Source organism: Penicillium psychrosexuale (genome assembly GCF_028828465.1).
Source record: "Penicillium psychrosexuale strain IBT 29551 chromosome Unknown utg000004l, whole genome shotgun sequence".
Taxonomy (NCBI): Eukaryota; Fungi; Ascomycota; class Eurotiomycetes; order Eurotiales; family Aspergillaceae; genus Penicillium; species Penicillium psychrosexuale.
Genome location: NW_026643189.1, coordinates 7,311,146 through 7,330,958, shown reverse-complemented (window position 1 = coordinate 7,330,958; position 19,813 = coordinate 7,311,146). Strand labels below are relative to the sequence as shown.

Sequence of the window (19,813 nt, the reverse complement as noted above, 5' to 3'; positions counted from 1 at the left end):
TCTATCGTTTGTCCTTCCCTAAGTACATTGTACTTTACTTCAAAATCCGGAGTCCTGTCTTCCCCCGGCCCTAGCAAGAGGGGTGTTGCTTGGCATATCTGTCGCTTTCACACTCGAGGGATGCCGATAGCCGTTTCCAACAGGTCCTGTCTGGAATTTGCGACTTTCCTCAGATGAGGGGGTGAACATGCGCCCGTCCGTGCATCATGCAGACGGTATCACAGTCACAATTGCTTCTCACCAATCAAGCGTCAGAGTTCATCACACTCTGTGCACCTGCAGCTATCCACTAAGAGCAGGAGGACCGGTCGATCACTCCATCCCACCAACTGCTCCTCGATTTTCCAGCCAAGGTGCAGTCACCAACCAGCCTATAGGCGGCGTTCTCTAAGCGCTGAGGACCAACACCGGGAGTAGGAGGATGTGCTTGATTCGACGGGCCCATCCTTCCCGTTGCCTCGCCCGACAATTAGCTGCTCTGCATGTGCTTGATTGTGCAGCACTTCCCTGTCATCCTGGCCGTCACATCCATACGGAACGGAGCAAGAGCTGATTGCAGTGAAAGAAAGAAGCTTTCCCACCCCGAGTAAAGTCCCACAGTCCCGAGTTACAATTTACCGTCTCTCATGCCAACGTGAGATCTCTCTATCCGGCACTCTGCCCACTCTCTCCCACTTGGCGGTCGCTGTAACAGAAACCGTCGGACTCTGTTTCACTCCCGGCTCATCATGATCGGGTTAAGTGGCGACAGTTCACTTTCCTCTAAAATGCTGGCTTTTGTCCTGGCTATAATTTTGTTGAATAGCCCAGCTCTAGTGGTTTTCGGGTTGAAAACTACACCGGGTTCGCCCTGCACTGATGTGTGTGGTACAACGACCAACACTACATCATCCGAGATTGCGTGTTTGGATCAATCATACAACCAGACATCAGTAGGGAAAAGTTTCAAAAACTGCATCTCCTGCCAGTTGGACAGCGAGTTCAACGATGCGGAGACCGGAGAATCAGACGTGAACTGGGGACTCTGTATGTTGTACCACCTTCCGGAGATCGCAGACTGCGGTTTATCGCTCAGGTCTAACCGATCGAACAGATAACCTGCGATATGCTTTCTCGACGTGTGTGTTTGGATCCCCAGACTCGATCTCAAATGTCTCGTCACCGTGCCCAGTCGCATGCGATGGCGTGCGTTTAGCAGTTGAAACAGACGTTAAAACCCCAGACACATCGAATCTGGACTCGTGGTGTGAAAGCCCGTCGTTTGCAGATAACGTCGTCAACACCTGCGAGTTCTGCTACAACTTGACAACCACCCAAGTTTACATGGCAAACTGTATGTATGCCCTGAAACCCATTCCTATATCATATGATATCAGCAAATCCCAAGCCCAAAGGTTCAAAAAAGCACTACTAATCATCATCCAAACCCAGTCCTCGAGTCCATTCGCTACAACTGCCATTTCAAGACAGTAACGGGCAAGACCTTCGACATAGCCCCAACGAGAATCTTCAGCCAATCGCTCCTCCCCTCAAGTCTCTCTCTCACAACGCCCACTGCAAAATCCTCAAACCTGAATCTGGGAGTGGTGATCGCCGTGCCAATCATAGCATTCTTAATTATCGTCTCATCACTCGCGATATGTTGCTTTTTCTTCATCCGGCACCGACGCAAGAAGGCCCGCCGGAACCGCAACTCACCTCATCTGTACAACCGCTGGAACGATGGGTCGCCGATCAGCGCGCAACAGCACCAGCAGGCCTGGGCTGAGCAACAGATGTATAATTCCGGCGGGTATGGCCACGGTTCAGGCTTTGCATTTGTTGATAATGATGGCCGCGGACAGGAGCTTGCCTATGGCCCTGGCCAGGACCAACATTATCAAAGCCAGCAGTATCAGCAGCACATCCAAGGTCAGGACAAGTCAACCTTCACGCAGGATATTATCGAAGAGCCTGTACAACAGGAATACCAGCAGCAGCGTGCTCAGGTTCCTGCTCGCTCTCAGGTCTTTGACCCGGATCAGAAGGGCCAGCACGTTCAGGATCCTGTTCATCCTCAGGTCTTGGACCCGGATCGAAAGGACCCTCAGCAGTGGCAGTGATTGTTAGTACCTAGTTGTGTGCTGTATAGCATCGTTGGAATGTCTGTGGATGGCACAGTCAGTTGAAGGCTTGGAATAATGAGATCAGGATATCAGCTCCCCTATTGTTGATAGCGTTTGGGTTTCTCGTTTTACGGAGTTGTTCTGCTCTAGGATCACGTCGATATATCCCTGACATCTTGCAATGTCATATCTTTGGCGTATATAGTTTGGTCAATAGCCAACGAAGAAAAAAGTGTCCAGCAAGGCTTTCCCATCAAGTAGAATAATGTACTCAAAGTAGAAAAGAAGACAGAATATAAAGGAGCAGCATCCAATGTCACCAGGAAGGGCGGCAAACCGACTTATGTATTGACTGCCAGCCCCTCTACCACCTACCTGTACTCCGTACACACATAACAATCCGAAAATAGCATCAACAAGCCACACAGCAAAGCAATGACAACGGGACAAGCGGAGCCTACCTACACAAGCCAGACTGTCAGACAATACGAGAAGACCGGCCATATAACCTTTGAGCGACAGCCTTTTGTGTTCCAGCGCCGCTGCAGATTGGCCGGCCGTTCTGCAGGTGTTTCAGCACGCACCGCCAAGGGTCCAGGGGTCCAATAGGGATGGGATGGTCGACCTCGATGTTATTTTTGGATCTGTGAGCTGTGTGGTGATTTTTGGGGATTGATTATTGGGCGTTGGAGGTATTAGATGGCTTGGTGCTTGGTGCTTGGTGCTTGGTCCTTGGGGAAATGGGGTTTCAACATAGGCGCTGCCACTTGTCCACCTATGTTGTAGGTACATTGTTTGATATAGAATGAATAAATTGAAGGGTTGCAATTACACGAGAACTACGGAGTAGTCATTGAAGAAAAGCCGAAGAAAACTGGGGTAAGACAAGTCGCGCCCGTTGATCTACACTTTTATCTTATCCCAACTCTTTAACCACCCAAAGCTCTCAACTGGCCATGTCCAACCTCACCCAAGAGCAAATTAAAGTCCTTGAGCAATCGCGGCAGCGTCTCGTGCAGCTCACTCGCTCACTAGGCTCCCTGATCGCAAGTCTAAATCAAAGCGACCCTCTTCCGCCGTGGTAAGAGCGCTACCATCCAACCAACCCCATTCCCAGACCTCAGCCGAATACAACCACTATCCAGAAACAAACTAACCCCAAACTAGGACCTCCCTCCAATCCCAAGCAAGCATCATCTCCAACAACCTCATTAGCGTCTCCGACCAACTCTCCGACCAACGCGACCTCCTCTCCAACCTAGTCGCCTACCCAGGCCCAGAGTACCCGGGCCGAACACAAGCAAACACGCTCGAGCAACTCCTCCGCACAAAACTCGATCCCCGCGTCGAAGACTGGGTTGCGCGCGGCCGTGCAGCCGGTACAGAGTCCACCGCAGGGCCGTCTAATTTCAGCTCCGATTCCGATGCCGCGCATAAACCGCTGAGCGATGCGCAGCTCGCGGAGCTGTGGGAATGGGCGCCGCTGGAGGCGAACCAGGAAGCGCGGCGGAGGAACTGGGGTGGGAATTTTACACTTGAGGAGCGCGAGGCTGGGATTGAGAATGTTGTTACTGGGTTAAGGAGGCAATTGCAGGACGATGATGGGGAGGAGGAGAGTGAGGATGAGGATGGGGATGGGGATGGGGATGAGATGGATGTTGTTGGCGTTCATCGGAAGCCTGGTGCTGCTGAGTTTGAGTTCAATATTGCTACTCACCATCCGCATCCTGTTCAGCCGTTCGTGCCGCTGGATCTTATTTTGAGATATATGACTACTGGACGGATGCCATAGTCTCCCGATCTCCAGGCACTTGACTCAGGGCCAGTAGTCTGTGTTTACAGTTGTACTTGGTCTACGATTTCCCATGAATAGAACTTCTCGTAGCATGTTCTTCTAAATGCATGATTCCAAAAACGGACGGCAATATTATTCTTTTGAAAAAGCAAAGGTAAGCAACAGCTGAGCTATCTAACCCCGTCGGCGAGTGGTGGGTGTCTTGACGGTAGGTCTCGGGGACGCTCCCGTGCTCTGGGCCGATGATGCCTTCTCAGCTACCTTTGCGCGAGAAGCGGCCTTCTGCTTGGGCGCCGGTGCGTTCCAGTACCAGAGCATCTGGATTGCGAGGATCACATTGAGAGAGAAGCCACCAATGAATCCGTAGAGGATAAACTTGTCGTCGACTTCCTGGAGGGTCGTGAAGATTCGGGACATGGATCCGATGAGGTAGTTGAACACCTGATTAAAGAAACAATTAGTTTTGGACTGGGATCATATTGAAAGGAAAGAGAATCGTACCGTGAATGCACTGAGCTGTCCGGTTCCTCCCTCGCGCCAGATGGTGTAGATTTGAGGCGCCTTGCTAGCAACACCTAGAGCACCCGCACCAGCCTGCAGGTATGACATAGTGTGCGCATCCACCAGAGTCTGGTCGAACAACAGCGCATAAATGCTAGCAGCTACGACAGCAATGAAAGCCGCGGCGGCGGCAGAGCGTCCGGCATAGTTCAGGACTAGAACACCGATAGCAATATCCTGGACGGCGATGAGAGCAGTCTCGCCATAGGTGCTGAATGGGAACTGGTTGCGCACGCCGTACGAGAGAGTGATGAGCAAGCTGGCAGTTTCGAGGGCGTAAGATACGAATGAGACACCGGCCGATGAGCGGGAGCTGATCAGCTTCAGAATCTGCGGGATTTTGACGACTGCACTGGCACCGACGATGGCAATGCCGAGGGCCTTGGAGATGGCGAGTGATGTGCAGGCAGGGTCTTTAGTGAGATCGAGATCGACCAATAGTGCACCGTGGCAAGACTTTCCAATCAAGGACACGACGGCATCATGCACTGGTTCAGGGATGGCTGAGACAATAGGCGCCAAATAAGGTTGAAGAGGCGTAATCAGGGAGTTCTGAAGGATATCCATTTTGACGAGAATAAACACCAGAAAGGAAGAACAACAGTTTTGGAGGTCAGGCAATGTCCAGAAGAACAATTTGTTGACATTCCGAAGTCAACGGATGTGGCCCGTGCACAACCGGGGAAATTCAACTTCTTTCGTTCTCTTTTCTTCCTTCTGCATGACCGACCCGCCATGATCCCTCTGCGGCCATCCCTTCTACGAAGGCCTCGAGAGGCGCTATTGTGCTCGCAATGCCTCTTTGGGCCTCGTTCTGTGCGCCCCGAGGCCAATCGGGGGTTCCTATCGTCCTCGAAACGGCGGACCGGGACTGCGGATGATCAGTCCCCCTCGGTATTCCACAAATCATACTTCTCGGCCAATCGATTCTACGACGGGTCAAATATCAAAGGCGGCCTGCTTTCTTCACTTGCATCCTCCAATGCGAAAAGCAAATCAACCACTTCTTCGGCTCCCAGCAGTCCGAATGTCAGTCAGGTCAATTCGTCTGCAACAGCATCGTCCGCTGCAATTGCGACAGAAGCAACACCAGAGGAACTACCACATCGGCGGCGAAAGCGCTTGAAGGATGAAAGCAACGCAACCGGAAAACCAGAACCAAGCCTTCCGCTGGATGCCTCGGCGCAATTGTCGAACTTCTCATCCACACTCCCCATTACCTCCATCCGCCGCAAGTTGGCTGCGTATCTCGCCCTGACGAAACCGCGACTGTCCTTCTTGATCGTCCTCACCACCACCTCTGCATACGGGATGTACCCAATCTCGTCCCTGCTTACCCTCGACCCGGCCATGACCCCACTCCCCACACTTTCGACCTCGACCCTGACTTTTATATACCTGACGGTGGGCACTTTCCTGTCCTGCTGTAGCGCCAATACACTCAATATGATGTTCGAACCGAAATACGACGCACTCATGTCCCGGACGCGCAATCGTCCTATCGTTCGCGGCCTTGTCTCGCACCGGGGAGCTCTGCTCTTCGCCATTGGCACCGCCGTCACGGGCCTTTCACTCCTTTATATTGGGACTAACCCGACAACTACCGCCCTATCCGCCACCAATATTTTCCTATATGCTTTTGTATACACACCATTGAAGCGAATCCACGTAATCAATACCTGGGTTGGCGCAGTAGTTGGTGGTATCCCGCCGCTCATGGGCTGGGTCGCCGCAGCAGGTCAGACGGCGACGATTGGTCATGACACATGGCGTGACATGCTTTTCAGCGAACAGAGTATTGGGGGATGGCTGCTAGGTGCAATCTTGTTCGCCTGGCAATTCCCCCACTTCAACGCCTTGTCCCATCTGATCCGCGATGAGTATAAAGCAGCCGGGTACAGGATGCTATGCTGGGTGAACCCCGCACGCAATGCACGAGTTGCTCTGCGCTATTCTATTCTGATGTTCCCCATCTCCATTGGTCTCTGGTGGGTCAATGTCGTCGGGAGTGGTTTCCTTGTCGGCAGCACTTTCGCCAATGGCTGGCTAGTCCGCGAGGCATATCGCTTCTATCAACATCAGGGTGCGAACGGTACTGCACGTGGCCTCTTCTGGGCCAGTATCTGGCAACTGCCTATTCTCCTAGTCGGCGGCCTAGTTACCAAGAAGGGTCTGTGGGATGGCGTTTGGAGGAATCTACTCGGGCAATCCGAAGAGGACGATGATGAATATCTGTACTATGAGGATGAATAAGAGTTTGAAGGCGAGAAGGCTAAGCACCATCCCTTGCGCTATCAACCGGGAGTACTTTGTCCACTGAATGAGCTTTGAACCATAAGTCTCGCGTGCTGGATACCTTCCAGCTTCATTCATCTCACAGAGCTAACTCCCCTTATCTATTCGAACCATATTTTTGTTCTGGGATTTTGTCTTATACGGCGGTTTGGAGTGGCGTTTCTTTTTCTTGACTTTGTATAACACCCGTCTTATATGGAATCCATACAGATGTTTTCATTCTTGTCCTTTTCATTCTTTTTCTGCACTTTGATCAAATACCATAATATACAAGCTACTTCCCTTGGACACGAACTTCCCCGTCTACACATTCCCATGTCTGCGGAACCCTCATGTCAGCACTAAGGCTTTGGACAGCATGGTGGACGAAAATCGCACTCTGCGACCACTCTCCAAACAAGGCCTTAATATTAGGGCATTAGCTGGGAGCCTGTTTGACGAGCTTGGCCATGGTAGGGCGGCCAACTGCATCCATCGCTTGACAGGCAGGTTTGTCGTCGATACAGCTCGCAAAACCAATATGTGACACGCTTGAGTTAATTTATATCGACCAAACTTTGAGAGTTTCAGCACCAAAGCGGGAACCTTACCCATTCGGCCATAAATAGTATGAGATACCTAAAAAAGGCTACACGGCGAATACTCATATCAAGAGGTTGGTGAACTCTTTGTGTAATCCGGTTGATGCCGAGAGGAGAGCTATGTATTCAATGTCCTGGAATGCCAATGAAACCTCGGGTATAGTATATTACATCAGTATAGTACAAAATGGATTGTCCACGAGGACATTGTGATATACAATGGCCAGTAACCACGACCAACATCTACTTCCTCAACTTCAAGTGATACGTCTTCAATGCTTCCTCGGTCATGGGACTCGGCGCTCCAACCATGGCATCGTCGCCCCCTTTGCCAGTCTTCGGGAAAGCGATCACATCACGGACGGATTCCTTGCCGAGCATAACAGCAACAAGTCTGTCAAAGCCCAGCGCAAGACCGGCGTGCGGCGGACAGCCGGATCGGAGGGCATCGAGCAGATGTGAGAAGTCCGTCAACCGCTCAGCTGGCATTTTCAGGATGTCACGGAAGATAAATTCCTGCACTGCTGCGTCGTGAATACGCCGACTACCACCGCCTAGCTCGACACCGTTCACGACAAGGTCGTAGTGGTCAGCCACTGCCTGGGTCGGGTCTGTGAGGAGGAGGTCAACGTCGGCGGGGGTCTTGGGTGCGGTGAAGGGGTGGTGGGTGGACGAGAAGCCTGCTGCGCCGCCCTGACCGGGCTCTGAGTCTGAGGAGGGAGAGAAGAGGGGAAAGTCGACGACCCAGAGGAAGCCAAACCCGGTCGGGGCCGGCTTGAAGCCTGCTGAGACCGAGGCAGCGTGCAGTGCACGGCGTAGATCGCCGATGGGGGTTGAGCCCCCGGAGAAAGGCGCACGGGGGCGTGCCTGCAGAACGATCAGGTCACCGTGATCAGGGTCCAACAGTTCCTCGACTTGCTCAGCGGCTTCAAAGCCGAAGGGCTGTAGTCCGCAGAGCGGCTGCTTGCCATTGTAGACGAAGACGCCTGGGCCGCCGTCTGGGTTATTGTTAAACGGCGCACCTGTAGGGGAGTCGAGGAACTGGGTAATGAACTTGTGAGTTTCAGCGGGATTGTTGTCATTTCCTTCCACCTTGAAAGCCTCCACGATGGGATTGACCAGGCCAGAAATCTTGCCAACTAGATCTACGGGGAGAACATGATCAAGTCGAATGATTTCCATCCCGTATCTCGTGTCCGGCTTATCAGAGCCATATTTTGCCATGACTTCTTGGTAGGGGACTTTGCGGAATGGGCCCTCCGGAGCAGGGTCTTTCATCAACGACGACCAAAGTCGGCGAATAACCCCTTCCACGGTGCGCATGACATCGTCACCTGTCGCGAAAGACATCTCCATATCAAGCTGTAGATATTCAATTAGCATATATCACCATCAACCAACTAAGCATGGAGTAATCCATACCTGAGTAAACTCGGGCTGACGATCGGCGCGCAAATCCTCATCCCGGAAGCAGCGCGCAAATTGATAATACCTCGGCAGGCCACTAGCCATGAGAATCTGCTTATACTGCTGCGGACTCTGAGGCAAAGCATAAGCCAGCCCTTCCCTCCGTGTAGGCACAATGAACTCCCGTGCGCCTTCCGGTGTAGACTTGAACAACAGCGGGGTTTCAATCTCCACAAACGGCGGGCACTGTTCCTCCAGCTCCTTTTTGCAAATATTATGCGCGCGGGCGCGGAAGCGCAGTGCTTCACGCAGCTCTGCATCTGAGCGCAGTTGGAGGTATCGTTGCTCAGGTGGGAAAACCGTTTCAGGCGTCATGATTAAGTCTTTAGGGAAGTCGTTGAGGGGATGGATTTCTTCCAATGCGAGCTCCCATAGGTCTTGCACTGGTGGGTTCTCTGCCTCTGACGGCTTGGTCTTTTTCTTTTGAACTATCCCGCGCACAGCCACGGGGCTATTCACGTTCACGGTCTTGAGCTTCTCGAACGCATCGTTCTTGGCGAATGCTACAACTTGTAGGCTATGTTGCAGGGTGGGATCGGATAGGCGCACGAAGGATAGTTTCTTGGACAGATCTGCTCGGTTTCCGAGGTACCCATGTAGTACTACTTCTGTGTTTGGCTCGGCCTGTGCGAAGAACGTCTCGAAGTCGTGGGTAGCAGGAGGGAAGTCCACTGTAGGGCATCATGTGTTAGTCACGGTCCTCTCAAACCATGGAGAAACCCAGCTTTTCAGCACAAGACAACCACATACCAGACCGCTTGTAAGCCTCTAGAAATTCAGGAAGCCGTTTAGAAGGCTCTTCCTGTCGCAAATAAGCCCGAGCATGGAACTGCCGGGGCGCCTGAACAGGGCTATAACATTGTCTAGGCGAAATGGCTGATCGACCCCGCAGGAGATTCGAGATCTCGATGTAGCTGGATCTCAACCGCAAATTGCGGAGCTGTACGCCAGCAATTGGCATATTTCAATTATCCTGAATGCAATTGCAGCCAAACCGGAAGAAAGCAAGACATGCATGTCCGGACAACCTGATCATTAAAGCCGGCAGAAAGCCACTCCGCCCTAGAAGCGGACTAGCGCCCGCAGGAATAAAAAGCGCGGGATTTTCACTTGTTCGTTTTCCTTTTCTTCTTCATCCTTCCAAGTTTTATACTTGTGAGTATTGTTGTTCCCAGCCCTTTCAATGGGCATTATTGATCGTTGTACTGACTGTTTGACAGAATGATGAAAGCCTAGTGTGTTATATATGAGACAGTCTCTGCCCTCTGAGACGTGCGGCTCTCTCTCTTCGGGGAGCTTAAGGGCTGTACGAATCGAGGGTAGGGTATGTGATATATGCGTTCGGCATACCAACCTTGTTTACACAACGGACGCGATGAAGGCATCTCTGATCCATTCACAAGACTTGAAGGTGTAACCATGGGCTTTGGGCCATGGTTTGAGGGTTCCTCTTGAAGCAGGGAGAGATGGATGTTGGACAATGTTGGTGACAGCTCGTTCATATCCGATGTCCTCTCTCTCGGCTCTTAGATTCGCATCTAGCTAGCTATACCTCATCCTCCCCTATGTATGGGCTCTTCTCAGCAGTAGGATTATAGCAGGGTCAATTGTATCAGAGGCACAAGTGCCTCCGTCACGGTTGAACTCTCTATAAACCCACTTTTAAGAAGAGATTGGACGTTTGAACAAATATCATGGACTTAAATATTCAGTACTTCCCCGCATGTAACTATATCTTATGTTTGACATAGTACGACTACATAGCCATCGTTATAACGATCTAGCTCTTCGTCAAGGTTAAATTTCGAATCGCAACGACATATTTTGATATGCTGGTTCCCAGCAAGTAATCTATAGAAAACAAACCACTCCTAAATACAGTCCCCTCATCGCATCTTTCAGAACACCTTTTCACGCAAAGATCATTTTCTCTAACACCTCCTTCTCCCCACTATTGTCAACGAGATTCTTAAACACGCCACCCTCAATCCCCATAAGATCTCTGGGCGTGCCAAACTCGGCCGCTTTCCCAGCATCCATAACAAGAATTCGATCAAAGTCTGCAATGGTGCTAAGCCGGTGCGCAATGACCAGCAGCGTGGTGGCATTGCGGCCGAATTCCGCACGGATAGACGTCTGGATCAACGCATCGGTCTCCATATCAACAGCCGAGGTGGCCTCATCTAGAACCATGATCTTAGGCCGCGAGACGATGGCACGGGCGAGACAGAGCAGCTGGCGCTGACCCTGGGAGAGGTTGAGACCACCCTCAGAGATTGTTGCAGAGAGTGAGGTGAAAGCGTTAGAGTTGGTTTTCTGGACCGTCGCTGGTGTCGTGGTGCCCGTTTCGCTAGCCTGGCGGGGTGTGGCAGTCCGCGATGTGAGGGTGAGCTCGTCGTCGTCGGCCTCGGATATGAGGTGCACGCGCGCTAGCGCATCGTAGAGTTCCGTATCGTTGTATTCATCGAACGGATCCAGATTTGATCGCACCGTGCCGGAGAATAGCACTGGGTCTTGTGGGATGATTGCAAGTCGGCTGCGGAGATCGTGCAGTTTGACCTTGGAGACATCAAGTCCGTCGATGAAGATCTCACCCGAGCGTGCCTCCAGGAATCGGAAGAGTGCAAGCGTCAACGAGGACTTGCCAGCCCCTGTACGTCCAACGACGCCTACCCGCTGGTTCTTCTCCACTGAGAAGCTGAGCCCGTTCAATACCGGGGGAAGATCCGGTGCGTAGCCCACCACAAGATCGTGGACCTCGAGATGGCCCTCTGTGGGCCAAGCCGCAGGTGCATCGGCTCCTCCTTGGTTCTCGATCTCGATGTTGGAATACTCGATAACACGCTCTATGGCGTTCATGTTCAATTCAATATTAGCGTATTGCCTCAATGCCATCGTGATTGCAGCGTTATACTGCAGGGCAAAGCTGAGAGCAAAACCCGCAAGTGAAGCGCTCACACCCGGCAGATAGACCACGAGCCCAGCAGTGACAGTTGAGAAGATAGCACCGATGATGCTCATGCGGAATGCGAGCCAGCGGTTGAACAGCCACAAGTTCCACCATGCTTGCGCATGGCGATTGATCTTGTTGAACATGATTTCGATGTAGGTGTCTGGCTTGCTGAAGGCACGAATGGTGATCAGGCCAGCGAGACTAGACCCAAACTGCTCAAACACGGGGCTTTTCGCAGTGCTCTCAAGACGTTTGACTTGACGGGCACCTTCCAAATAGGATACGGCCAATTTCAGACAGATGAGCAACAGGACTATGCCGAGCAAGATCACCATCCAGTCGACAAGCATCCCTGCAATCATGATTGCGAAAACATCTAGTAGCTTACCCACGAAGAACCCGATGTCGTATCCGATTCGTGAATCGATTGAGTGAAAGTCGGCTGTGAAGCGGTTGAGAATTCGCCCCAATGGGACAGTGTCTAGCCACCGGAGTGGCGCGCGGAGGATAGCATAAATCAAGCCATTGAAAAGGTTCCTCGAGGCCCGCACCGAAGCCGAAAGAATGCAGTAATAACGGACTGTCCCTATTATACAGGCAGTGATCGAGATAGCAGCATATACTCCGAGGTACATATAGAGGTCGTCATGTTGTGGGACCGGTGCAGTTTCTCGCATAGTATGCTGCAATAGGACACTGTATTGCTCAGGGTGTGCTTTAGTATTGGAGGACGAACTTGTCCAAACATTGATCCACCAAGACTGTGATAAAAGAATCAGATAAAGACAACGACAAGGGAACTGTCATAGGATTTCATGCACTTACCCGTCCAACCATGAGGGACGAAAACATTAAGTAGACCGAGAGCGTCACCAACCAATAGACCACAGAGCCACCTTTATGCAAGAAAGAAATGTAAACTGCTAGCCGCACAGAACCGGTTTCTCGTTTTTCATCTTCAACAAATTTCTTCGGTTTCGTCTGTGTAGTAGCAATTCCATTTCCGTTGGAAGCTTGGCCATTTGTGGCTGTGTTCGGTTTTTGATGAGATGTATTAGAGATCACCTTTTGGAGAGTTGTCTCCTCATCGTTAAAGAATTCACGGTCTTCTCCATCTGCGACAAGATCCGCTTGTTCTGCGACATGTTCCTCACCAAGGATATCCTCTAAATGATGTGATTCCTTCAGGTCATCAATGGTACCTGCATATTTGATACGACCATTCTCCAACAGTACGGAGTAGTCCGTGCGAGGAAGGCATAGTGCAACATGGTGAGTAACCAAAATGCGAGTTCGATTTTGACCGAGTTTGCCGGTGAGAGCTTGCTCAAAGACATGACGACCTGTGTGGGCATCGAGAGCGCTGAAGATGTCATCCATAATAAGTATGCCAGCCCTAGAGTATAATGCGCGGGCGAAGGAAATACGCCAGCGTTGACCACCGCTTAGATTAACACCATTCGCACCAATATCAGTCATATCGCCGTCTGGCAACATTTCAAAATCCTTTTCCAGAGCACAAGCAAAGATGACCTCTTGGTATCGCTCTGCATCGTCTGGGAGTCCAAAGAGAACGTTTGCTTTGATTGTAGCATTCTCGATCCATGGCGTCTGAGCAACATAGGCAATGGCGGAGTCGATAATCCAATTTGCCTTTGTCGCAAGGTGATCAAACCGGTCTTTAATGGGAGGTGGAACGGGTACCTTTATCGTTCCTGTGAGGACATCACATTCACCCATGATCGACGAGAGGAGCAGGCTCTTTCCAGAGCCAGTTCTGCCCGATACCACGCTTAGACTCTTCGTTGGGAATTTCAAGGTCATGTCACGCAGAACAAAACGATCCTCGAAATCTTGGATATCTTCTGCCTCCGCAGGCCATGCAGCAGAGACGTCCTCGAAAGCGATATATTCAGCAGGGACAGTATTGACGACATTTTCGGGCGTAGCCAGAAATTTGTCGATACGTTCCGAGCTAACCTTCGCCTCCAGACCCATCGACATCAGCTCCGGTATAACAGCGAGGGCCACCTCGAGAGAATTGAAGACTGCCATAGCCGTGAAAGCCACAGAAGGTGACAAAGTACCATTGATAATGGCGTATGTAGTCAACGAAACAGCGGATAATCCGACGGGACCGAGAACCCAGATCGCAAGCAGGCCAATATCAGCAAGAAAAGAAGCCCACAATGCACCAAGTTCGGTTTCTCGCGTATCCCGGACACGCTTCTGCCATTGCTCCTCCAGAGCCGAGAATTTGATTTGCCGGATTCCCTGCAGCACTTCGGTAACGATCGCCAGCTTCTGGTCACGGGATTTCATCAATCGGTCCTGGGCATTCGAATATTTTCTAGCTGCATATACATTCAATGGTGTGACAAGAAGAGAGACCGAAAGACCGGCAAAGGCACTGTGCCAGCCGAGGATTTGGACCAGAAAGGCGGCACCGATCATGATTCTGAAGATCGCCTGTGGGATAATGTAGTTGAGAGAGGCAAAGTCGGAAACTCGCCGAGAATCCACGGCCACATGGTTGATAATACTCTGGCGGCTCTTCTTTAATACATGATCGTCATCGTCGTCGACTTCGGCTGATCCTTTGCTGGAAGTATCGGAATTATCTGGCTTGGTCTTCTTTGTATGCTTCACATCCTTCCGACGCATAGCTTTGGCAAATATAACTGCTGACAGCTCTGCGTAGATCGGAACCCCGAGTCTAGAATAGACCACCCAGATAAGCCACGCCTCCACGCTCGAGGCAAGGAACAACAACCCACCCAGGCCCAGGACCCAGATATACGATGCCCCGACATTCCAGTCCGGGGTATTGCGCAGTTCGAGTGTTTTCAAAATTTGAAAAAGGGCGACCTGTGGTCCAAAGCTCAGAAAGCAAATCGTCAGACTAAGCGTAGTTTGGACGAGCAATGACCCCCAATGCGCAGCGACAATCGCTACCCACAATTTCCGGTTCTGTCTGGCATTTTCGAATTTCTCACAGAGAAAAGCAGCACGGTTCGATGCTGTAAGCCTGGGAATATCGTCCAGATCCATGGTCTTGTGCTTCACTGCGTAGTTTAACAACCCATTGGCCCAGCTGAAAGTGAAGCGGCTGAGTAGCGAGACCGAAAGCTCCCGCTCAACCAGCTTATCTTCATAGTAAATATCAGGACGACGCGGTAGTAGAACACATGGTACGGCGCGAAGAGCAGCGCAAGCAATTTGAGCCAATTGCAACCCGACCCAAAGTCGCCCATGCGGAAGGCCAAGTCGGGAGAATATCAAGATGCCCAGTTCAATGCCCGGAACCGCAATGGTAATGATACTGCCCCAGAAAGCAAAGTGGCCGAGAACATATCGGCTTGTTGGTCGGGGCTCGGCGAAGAAAGCAACAGCTTGAATAGCGAGCAGAATCTAAAAAGAATAAGAATTAGCTATTAAGCTTGACTTAAATCGAACGGTTGTCGAGGTTTCTACATACCCACACTCCGAACTGCAGCCATACCAATAGCGTAGAATTGGTAATGGCGAGCTTCACTGTCGCAAGCACAGCCGATGCGAGAGTGACCAGAAATCCGGCGATGGAGAACAGGGCAATGGCAACTCTTTGCCATTTATCAGAGAATTCTCGGAGGGATTCCTCGGTCGCTTCGCCATCTTCATCGCGGTAGACAACTTTGGCTAGTTGGATGGGCTCATAATCGCGCGATTTGCGTGCAATGCGGTGGGCAATACTCCGAATGGCAGGTATGCTATCCAGAGCAACTAGCGCCAATGCTAGATAGGTAGATGTCGCCAAGTAGGCCATATTTTTGGGACACAAAAAAAGGAAGACAAGAGAGAAAGGCAGACAAAAGAGATATCATGGCGTTATCAGCCCCCGACTATAGCGAATACGCTTGCGCATGCTAGCGCGAGCTATAGTGACATCGAGCGGGGGAAATAGACCGATCTCAGACCGCCAGTGACTCAAAGGCCTCGCATTCATAATAAATATTAACTGACAGATTTCGCTCTCGGGCTGTGTATTGAGTCACACGCATGCACTATATCCTGCAGATCTCGTGTTCAAGAGTCACTGTTTGGCTGCACATCCCCTGTAGAAATCCCGGGCTCCGAGATTGGAGGTATTGCGCGGCATGTGCCGAATAGTATATCCTGTACTCTCTACGGAGTAAGCACTAAGCAGTTAGAGCAATTGCTCACTTTCACCTCTTCCAATCCAAGGGAAATTCGTACGTCCCCACTTGTATAGCTTGTACCCATCTCCGTCTAATGCAGGACCGGCCTCCACCCGCGTCTCGGCACAAACTCTTCCACGGCCTCGTCATCCAAGACGTCGCGCCCCAATCGCGCCGTAATAATACTCCGCTCAGCCTCCGGTCCGTGCACGTAAAACGGCTCGAAGCCTTGTCCGACGGGTTTAGGGATCCACGTTCTTTTCCTGCCTCTTTCCTTCAACCCCTCACTTGAATTTCTTATGATCGGCTCAAATCCAGAAGATTCCCGGTCTAAACTGAGGTACCACCGCCGTTGGTGGATCGAGCCGATCGTGTTGTTGGACCCTGGGTAGGCGTTGTTTCTTTGGATTTCAATGTTGGCGGTGTGGGTATCGTCTGGACGTGCATGCCTAGCCGGGCCGGTCTGAGACTCGGGTTGAGATCGTTGCGGTGTTGGATGCCCACTTGATTCTTGCTGACCAGGTGGCGGCGAGGGCGATCCAGAGTCCGAGGTAGACGGCGCTTGTGGTAGCGTTGGCCTGGATGGGTGTCGACGACGCCGTTTGGGGCCTTCGCGGATCGGCCTCGCGAAATCGGTTGTTTTATCCATCCGCAGAATAATAGTGTAGTCCTTTGGTAAACGGGTTCCATGTAGTCGGAGTCGGATTTTGCGCTTGGTGTTTCAGTGTTAGAGAAGTCTATTCATTGTCTCCGTGGTACAGGGATATACCTACATTCTGAAAAGCTTCTCGCAACTTGGCACTATCTGAGATCTGCTCTTCCGGTGCAACGTGACTGTCTTCGGAGATCTCTGATCGAGAATCATCGGTCTCCGGGCCAGATTGGTCCATTTGATAAGGTAGAATTTCATATTCTCCAGTATCCCAGATAATCAGGCTCCCCGTTTTGTGGGAAGCCGTTTCAATGAGATGATTCTGTGAAGATGTAAGTATTGCTATTATACCATCTCAGATCATGAACCCACCCATAGACAATGTATTCGAGTTTCAGTTGCATTCCGGTTTAATCGCTGGCTATTCGGATCCCCAGGCATCCCATACATAACCGACCAACTCACAGAGCTAGTCTCTGAGAACTGGAGGCGAAGATCGTAATGCGGCCCTGCGATGGGATGGTCATGTTGATGAATGACGAAATGGCGTCCTTCTGGGTGCTCGTTTCGTCTATACAGCTCGATCCATTCTTTGATGGGCAGCCGTGGTAATGACTGTTTTGGAAGTGGGCGAACGCATTCTTTGAGCTTTGCGGAAATCGTGCTCAGATGGTCGGTCACTTCAACCTGGCCTGCTTCGATGGCAGCGAGGCTGGGTGAAGTGTTTAGTTGTGATGCGTTCAGCGGGATGGAGTCTCTTCCATCTCCATCTTTGACACATTTGATGGATGATCTCTTTTTTGGCGGAGAGACAGGCGTATTAAGGCTCATGAGAATTGGGCGCTGGTCATTTAGCGGGACTTCTTGTCTCAGCTCATGGTCTGGGCTAGTTTCTGGGCTGCAAGCACGTTTCATGATTAGAGCACCGGAGCTGAGGGACGTCGTAGCCGGTATCAAGCGAGAGTTAGAGCCGTGACATGCATCGAAGCAGTGGTATTGTTTGATTCGACTACAACCTGCATGACTTTTATAGATGGAAACTTGAGTTGATCTCCTGCGGCCGCAAATGGCTTAGTAACAAGCTTGACTTCCAAATTTGGAAGCCTTCGGTCAACGACGTCAGAGACAGTACATAAGAAGACGGTAAAACATTATCCATGAATACAAAGCTACATATTAATATCGTGAGATTACAGGTGGTAAGAGCGAATTCCGAGAAAGAAAAGTTCTAGCCAATTGAATAAGTCACCTGTCAATTATATATTTACGATTGATACCTTGTTTATCTTTAGAATCATATCCAACCTTTCATAAAAAATGTCCAAATTCGTTTCAATTTAAGACTACATGCCCGCAAAATACAAAAAAAGCAATACTGGCAAGACTAGAGCTATCGCAGTGCCCGTCAATAAAACATATGAAACTGGAACCCAATTTCTCCCCCAAGCAGCCCTAATTGTGAGAATTGATAATGGGATTAACAGCCACGCTCTGTGGGTTATGGAAGACATCCTTCGGATCAATGAGAGTCTTGATACTCTGAAGACGTCCAAGGTTGGATCCCCAGTAGGCCATCTGGCCATTCTCGAGGTAGGGATCGACATATCCCGGATAGGAACGCAGAGGACCGGGTGGTCGATTTTGTATCACGACTTGATGCAAGCGATCGAGGAACCGCCTGGCAATGAAGGCAGGAGGCTCAAAGCCGACAACAGCATAAGATTGCATCCACATGACAGCATCACGGTGAACATAGGCCGTGGCATTCATGGGAACATCGTTGGTTGCGCCACCTTCCAGGTCGAAAATAACCCACCAGTTTTGACTGCCCTTCGGTGCGGTGTCGAGATATGTAAACAAGGCGACTAGGGCGTGCTCGGTGAATAGTTCGTCAACTGTGAACGATACTGACTTGGAGTAGAACGACGTAAGTAACGCTCCGCCGATCGAGACCAGATAATTCTCAGCCGCGTGGGCTACCAAGGCTAGCCAATTCGTAATGTATGCCACATTGCCCTTGTTTTGGATTGGAAGATTGTTTTCCAGCTCAAATTCATGGAACTCTTCTCTAGTTCCGAAGAAGCTGCCCGTGATCACAATCCCGCCCTGGAAGATTGTGAGCTCGGTGGAATAATTCCGCGTAATATTAGGCTTTGCCACGACGGATTGCCAAGCTTTGAAGAGTTTGACTTTGTCAAGAACATCTCCCTGGCTGAATGTATACGTGTATTGCACAGCGCCCTTAGGAATTTCCTGAGTGCGAACTTTGAACTCGGTGACGATGCCAAAGCTGGCGGCCGCACCCTTGATAGCCCAGAAGACGTCCTGGTTCTGCGTTTCCGACGCTGTCACAATGCTGGAATTGGCCAGGACTACCTCAGCCTCCAGAACATGATCCAACGCAGTTCCCCATTGTCGTGACATGAGACCGAGGCCACCAATGGTGAAATGACCACCAACGCCGACCTGTGGACAAGATCCGTGTGACATCGCTCTACCACCTGCATGCAAAAGGCGGTCTTGGAGATCACCCAAATTTGTGCCTGCCCCAATCGTGGCGATATGAGTGTCCGGGTCCATTGAGAATTTCTGGAAGTCTTTCAGGTCGACGACGACATGACCATCAGCTCCTCCTAGACCTACCATACATAGTACAGTTGGTTTAGCAAGGGTAGATTTGGATCAAGAATGTACTTTCATACCGTAATTGCCATAGCTGTGACCTCCACTGTAAGCTTGCACCTGATAGTTTCCTTTAACAGCACAGCGCACAATTTCAGCGACCTGGGTCGTATTCTTCGGATAGGTGATCACCTCAGGGTGAACAGGAATGGCCAAGTTATAGGATGGCAGGGCCCGGAATTCATATAGAAGATCTCCCCGAAAGGTTGCCATATTGGGGTTTCCTCCCACAGCGGCCATGAAGCACTCACGGCCGACGACGCTGGATGTGTTCCCCATTCTGAACGAGAACGAAAATTGAGGGTTGATCCAATATGGTCAAGTTGAATGTATCTGGAAGAAAAAAAACAACATATGGAAGGAGCTCCATAATGACCAGTGGAACATACAGAAGGGGCTGGATTGCGACTGCTTCACGAGAGGTCTGCTGCTCACTCCGACGTCTCATTTTCGGTGTCACAGTTGTTACATATGTCACGATTGTCACATCCATTGATAATACTCAGGAGGTTTCCTGATTCTTTGAAGACATTCGTCTAGAGAT

At 50.8% G+C, this 19,813-nt stretch overlaps 8 protein-coding genes across 8 annotated transcripts; 3 read left to right on the top strand and 5 right to left on the bottom strand.

Moving 5' to 3' along the window:
- Positions 1–728: 728 nt before the first annotated feature.
- N7518_008637 (uncharacterized protein) lies at positions 729–2,102 on the top strand (the record flags this gene model as incomplete). The annotated part of the gene is made up of 3 exons (XM_057189564.1): positions 729–1,026; positions 1,094–1,333; positions 1,432–2,102. 3 exons carry the CDS (start codon positions 729–731, stop codon positions 2,100–2,102), a joined length of 1,209 nt encoding a protein of 402 aa, XP_057041267.1.
- A 959-nt stretch (positions 2,103–3,061) lies between these two features.
- On the top strand, positions 3,062–3,897 carry med8 (RNA polymerase II mediator complex subunit MED8; the record flags this gene model as incomplete). The annotated part of the gene is made up of 2 exons (XM_057189563.1): positions 3,062–3,186; positions 3,273–3,897. The coding sequence occupies 2 exons, from the start codon at positions 3,062–3,064 to the stop codon at positions 3,895–3,897; spliced, it is 750 nt and encodes a 249-aa protein (XP_057041266.1).
- Positions 3,898–4,074: 177 nt separating this feature from the next.
- Positions 4,075–5,028, bottom strand: N7518_008635 (putative monosaccharide-P-dolichol utilization protein; the record flags this gene model as incomplete). The annotated part of the gene is made up of 2 exons (XM_057189562.1): positions 4,075–4,341; positions 4,402–5,028. The coding sequence occupies 2 exons, from the start codon at positions 5,026–5,028 to the stop codon at positions 4,075–4,077; spliced, it is 894 nt and encodes a 297-aa protein (XP_057041265.1).
- Positions 5,029–5,196: 168 nt separating this feature from the next.
- Positions 5,197–6,714, top strand: cox10 (protoheme IX farnesyltransferase; the record flags this gene model as incomplete). The annotated part of the gene is made up of 1 exon (XM_057189561.1): positions 5,197–6,714. One exon carries the CDS (start codon positions 5,197–5,199, stop codon positions 6,712–6,714), a length of 1,518 nt encoding a protein of 505 aa, XP_057041264.1.
- Positions 6,715–7,580: 866 nt separating this feature from the next.
- Positions 7,581–9,765, bottom strand: N7518_008633 (aspartate--tRNA ligase MSD1; the record flags this gene model as incomplete). Its single annotated transcript, XM_057189560.1, has 3 exons — positions 7,581–8,699; positions 8,760–9,475; positions 9,555–9,765. The coding sequence occupies 3 exons, from the start codon at positions 9,763–9,765 to the stop codon at positions 7,581–7,583; spliced, it is 2,046 nt and encodes a 681-aa protein (XP_057041263.1).
- A 950-nt stretch (positions 9,766–10,715) lies between these two features.
- Positions 10,716–15,562, bottom strand: N7518_008632 (uncharacterized protein; the record flags this gene model as incomplete). Its single annotated transcript, XM_057189559.1, has 3 exons — positions 10,716–12,518; positions 12,583–15,168; positions 15,236–15,562. 3 exons carry the CDS (start codon positions 15,560–15,562, stop codon positions 10,716–10,718), a joined length of 4,716 nt encoding a protein of 1,571 aa, XP_057041262.1.
- Positions 15,563–16,026: 464 nt separating this feature from the next.
- On the bottom strand, positions 16,027–17,502 carry N7518_008631 (uncharacterized protein; the record flags this gene model as incomplete). Its single annotated transcript, XM_057189558.1, has 3 exons — positions 16,027–16,647; positions 16,709–16,909; positions 17,053–17,502. The coding sequence occupies 3 exons, from the start codon at positions 17,500–17,502 to the stop codon at positions 16,027–16,029; spliced, it is 1,272 nt and encodes a 423-aa protein (XP_057041261.1).
- Positions 17,503–18,039: 537 nt separating this feature from the next.
- N7518_008630 (FAD-binding oxidoreductase) lies at positions 18,040–19,548 on the bottom strand (the record flags this gene model as incomplete). The annotated part of the gene is made up of 2 exons (XM_057189557.1): positions 18,040–19,226; positions 19,290–19,548. 2 exons carry the CDS (start codon positions 19,546–19,548, stop codon positions 18,040–18,042), a joined length of 1,446 nt encoding a protein of 481 aa, XP_057041260.1.
- Between the last annotated feature and the right edge of the window lie 265 nt (positions 19,549–19,813).